The 4,248-nt window shown below is 38.0% G+C and overlaps 1 protein-coding gene across 2 annotated transcripts; it reads left to right on the top strand.

The window, feature by feature from the left end:
• Positions 1-513: 513 nt before the first annotated feature.
• On the top strand, positions 514-2,631 carry IL5 (interleukin 5). 2 transcript variants are annotated; one of them, XM_008056927.1, is made up of 4 exons: positions 514-693; positions 903-935; positions 1,909-2,037; positions 2,147-2,631. In XM_008056927.1, the coding sequence occupies exons 1-4, from the start codon at positions 550-552 to the stop codon at positions 2,243-2,245; spliced, it is 405 nt and encodes a 134-aa protein (XP_008055118.1). In that variant the 5' UTR covers positions 514-549; the 3' UTR covers positions 2,246-2,631. The 2 variants fall into 2 exon arrangements, with proteins under 2 accessions (XP_008055118.1, XP_008055117.1); XM_008056926.1 differs by having other exon boundaries at positions 533-693; positions 1,909-2,041; positions 2,147-2,273.
• Positions 2,632-4,248: the final 1,617 nt, after the last annotated feature.

The raw sequence follows: 4,248 nt of genomic DNA, 5'->3' as shown, positions 1-4,248 counted from the left end.
AATAAAGTCAAGGAAGAGTCACTGAAGCAAGTAAGATATAAAGGCGACTCCATTCCTGGACTGTCTGGTTATATGATTAAGTTTTTAGTCACTGACAACAGAAAGGATTCTAATCAAGACCCTACTAAACGCAACTTGACTCTGCCAAGTTTTGGTAGTCTCTATTGTGATCACTATCTTCCCACCAGTATTTTCCATTTCTTTTAAGACAGAACAATCTAAAAAAACATTCCCAACATTTATGTATGATTTTAAGAAATGCAAATGTGGGGCAATGATGTATCAACCCAAAGATTTTCTTTTGTAATGGAAAATGTTTTTGAAAGGGGGAAAATAGGGATTTTTATTATTGAAAGATAAACATAAATTTATTTTCTAAGATACAGGGCATTGGAAACATTTACTTTCACAATATGCCATTTCTAGGTGTTCTCTATCTGATTGTTAGAATTATTCATTTCCTCAAAGAAAGAGAATAAATTGGTTGGCTATGCAATATTGCAATAGGCACTTTCTTTGCCAAAGGCAAACGTTGAGCATTTCAGAGCCATGAGGGTGCTTCTGCATCTGAGTTTGCTAGCTCTTGGAGCTGCCTACGTTTGTGCCATTCCCACAGAAAGTCCCATGAGTACACTGGTGAAAGAGACCTTGGCACTGCTTTCCACCCATCGAGCTCTGCTGATAGACAATGAGGTAATTTTCTTTTTGATTCTTACAGTCTTTAAAATGCATAGGTACTAATTTGTGGTAGTTATTTACTATATATAAAGATCTCATAAATAATAGAATTCTGAACATGTTAGTAATACATAGATAGATATCCCTATCACTAGCAAGCATTCTATTAAAAGTTATAAATGCTGGAGTGCTTTAAAAATGATTTTATTTCTGTTCCTTTTCAGACTCTGAGGATTCCTGTTCCTGTACATAAACATGTAAGTTAAATTATGATTCAATAAAATGATTGCATAAATAAGTAAATCTTATATTTTAAGCCACATATCATTAGTGATCACTGGAACTATTCAATTCTCTCTATTTTGTCTTCATATGTGTGGATGCAAATGTGTGTGCTTACGAATGTTAGAAATGACTTTTTCAACAAGTGGAATCCATTAAACAAGTGAATCAGGTCCTTTGGTAACATAGGTTCTCCATCCTAAAGAGCTTCGTGTCGAGGATTCTTTCTAGAAGAATTCCATACTGAGTGCTTGCTACACTCTATTGAGTTCTGATTATCTGTGACCTTTCTGACTCCAATATCTTTCTGAAAGTATTAGCAACTTAGAGTTATATTTTTGGAATCATGATCAGCAGTCACTAAAATATATAACAAATGCCCTATGTTAATAATTTCTACACATTTAAATGATTGTGACATGACGATACAGTGGTATTGTATACATTTGGAAGATGTCCTGGTCTTATTAAAATGTAAAATACATCATTTCATTGGTCTAAGTATAAAAGTACCAGTTAAAACTATAAAAGGAAACCCTGACGTGAGTTCAATGAGTAATGTAATCGTGCTAAACTTCCAAAACATTTTATTTCTGGTTAAGTAGTTATTTTTTATCATTTGTAAAACTCCTCAGTAATTATATAAACTACATCTTGTTTTTGAAAATTTTATCTCAGTATGAGGTGGTTTGCCACTTGGAAAAGGAACAAGCCAAAAACTCTTTGGAGAAGGGAACTCATGTAAAGACCACAAAACAAAGCCTAACATTTTGGACCAAATTTTTGTTTTAAAATTGATCAACTTTTTGAATTGACAGGTAAAAGTTGTGCACATTTATTGTGTACAATGTGATGTTTTGAAATATATATACATTGTGGAATGGCTAATAGACCAAATTATTATACCTTGTTTTGATTATTTACATTTTTACAATCTTCCTCATTTAGCACGAATTATGCACTGAAGAAATCTTTCAGGGAATAGACACACTGAAGAATCAAACTGAACAAGAGAATGCTGTAGAAAAACTATTCCAAAATTTATCTGCAATTAAAAATTACATTGACCTCCAAAAAGTAAGTTACAAATGTTCTGTGAAAACCATATGGGGTATTTGACTGGCTATACCTATTTCTACAAAAATTGACAGTTTTCTACAATACCTATTGCCATTTTTTTCCACAGAAAAAGTGTGGAGAAGAAAGACGGAGAGTAAAGCAATTCATAGACTACCTGCAAGAGTTTCTTGGTGTGATAAACACCGAATGGACAATAGAACGTTGAGATGAAACTGGTTTATTGTAGCCAAAGAGTTTGGAGGAGGAGGACGTCTTATTGCAAAGAGAATGAAGGCCAACAAAGGGTGGGAACTTAATTTTCAGTGTAATGAAACCTCAGAGGCAAAGTCAACATTTTAGGCATACTGATACTTCATCTCACCAAGCAGAATGCATAAAATATTTGAGATACAGTTCAGATATCAGAATCATTGAAGTATTTTCCTCCAGTTTGTTCCAGTCAAAATTGATATATGCATTTTTCTTATTTAACGTAACATTCTGTAAAATGTCTGTTAACTTAATATTATTTATGAAATAATTAATAATTTGATAAGTTAATATTTATTTGATTTTATGTTGCGTTCCAATAAAACAAAAATAGACAACCGTGGTTCAGTTTGCTACTGGCCTCTGTCTTAACTCTGAACTTAGCACAGTCCTTGTGAGTACATGTGCGTTTGAAAGGAGGGTCTGAGCATTTGCTGGCTGGACATTCCCATCTCCCTGGAGAAGTCTCAGTGTTGCAAGACACACTAAGGGTGGAAGTGCTCTAGCAGGATTTAGTGGGGGAAGTGGGAAGCAGGGACAAGGGCAGGAGTTGAACCTGGTTTCCTCTACGCAGTACATATACCCAGAATCTAGGATGGTGCTGGGTAAATGGGAGGGAATGGATAAATGGATAAATGAATGGATGAAAGGGTTTTCCAGGACAGGCTGTAGAATTAAAATGAGTTGCAAGTCTTCCCCTGGGAGAAGGGCAGTACAGGAACCGTAATTGTGCTTCCTTCTAGTCTATGAGAATTTGGCAGACCAGGGCCACTGCCAGTTCCAGGAAGAAGCCAGAAACGCTCTCTGTGAGGTGGATCTGGGGCACCGTGGCCTGGGAGAGTTCTTCCTCACCCCACATAATACTGCAGCATAACTAAAGGAATGGAGAAGTGCTGGTGGGGTGTCCTATTAGGTCTACCATTCTGTATTCCCCGGGAACAGAACAACACTCGAATCTGCCAGTTTATGACTGCAGGTTCCTCTGATGGAGAAAACTTTTCAAGGATCCAGGAAATATGTTCTTTAAAATATATTTTGAAACTGAGGTAGACCTGAAGGAGAGACCCAGTAACAATATTCAGCTATGCCATTAATTCCTTCATTCTTCATGCAACAAATATTTACTGATCACAGATTCCATGCTGGATATGGGATGCAGTTGTAGGCCAGCCAAGGAGGCCCTTTGGGACCAGTACCGTACCCTGGGCTTTGTCTGCATGGATTGCAGCAGTATTGGGCTTGACTCCTGTGTGAAGCAATTGCCCCTGCTGTTTCTGGGCATGGGAGAGGGGCCAGAGCAGTCAGACCCAGGTTCCAAGATGGCAGAATGCAAGTCCTTCTGTGGAAGAAGACATGTTTTCCCTCCAGCACACACCCAGCCATGGTGGTCAGGACACAGGCCCTCGTGCACACCCCAAGCCCAGGAGCTGGAGTTGAATCAGTGGGGGAGGAAGATGGATGCACACTGCACCACACTGACTGCCCTAGAAATGAACAGGAAACAGGAAACTCAACTTGCAAAAAGGCTGACTCTCAACTTGATTCAATTCAGCAAGTATTTACTGGGCTCCAGTTAGTTCCAGGACTATTCCTTGAACTAGGATTCATCGTTGAATAAAACAGACAAAATTCCTTACCTCTGTAGACTTATATTCTCTCTCAAAAAAGAGTATTTCCCCACTTATTTATCAGGGTCCATTATGGTTAATGTGCATACTAGACTAGAATAGCAATCACATCTAAAGTCCCACTGGGGACTGGGGGAGTTCTGATAGATCCCTGAAGGTCAAAGATTGAGGCACCCCGATTGCCACTATGGCCTTGCTGTTCACTGTAATAATTATGTCCACCTTGCCTCTAATGGTTAATGAACCCCCATCAATCTGCCTGGTCCCAGAGAAGCTAAAAGCAATTAAGGCTGTTTGAAACTAACCAAAATGGAACTTATTTATTTATGTT

The sequence above is a fragment of the Carlito syrichta genome, unplaced genomic scaffold (genome assembly GCF_000164805.1).
Source record: "Carlito syrichta isolate Samal-C Ts95f unplaced genomic scaffold, Tarsius_syrichta-2.0.1 Scaffold302579, whole genome shotgun sequence".
NCBI classification, from domain to species: Eukaryota; Metazoa; Chordata; class Mammalia; order Primates; family Tarsiidae; genus Carlito; species Carlito syrichta.
This window is presented reverse-complemented; position numbering and strand designations above follow the sequence as displayed.

Bases quoted from the DNA above. Each gene is read 5' to 3' on its own strand.
- IL5 (XM_008056926.1), top strand. From the start codon at position 550: ATGAGGGTGCTTCTGCATCTGAGTTTGCTAGCTCTTGGAGCTGCCTAC. The intron at 694-902 runs GTAATTTTCTTT...GTTCCTTTTCAG, and splicing joins CTCTGCTGATAGACAATGAG to ACTCTGAGGATTCCTGTTCC. The intron at 2,042-2,146 runs GTTACAAATGTT...TTTTTTCCACAG, and splicing joins CATTGACCTCCAAAAAGTAA to AAAAAGTGTGGAGAAGAAAG.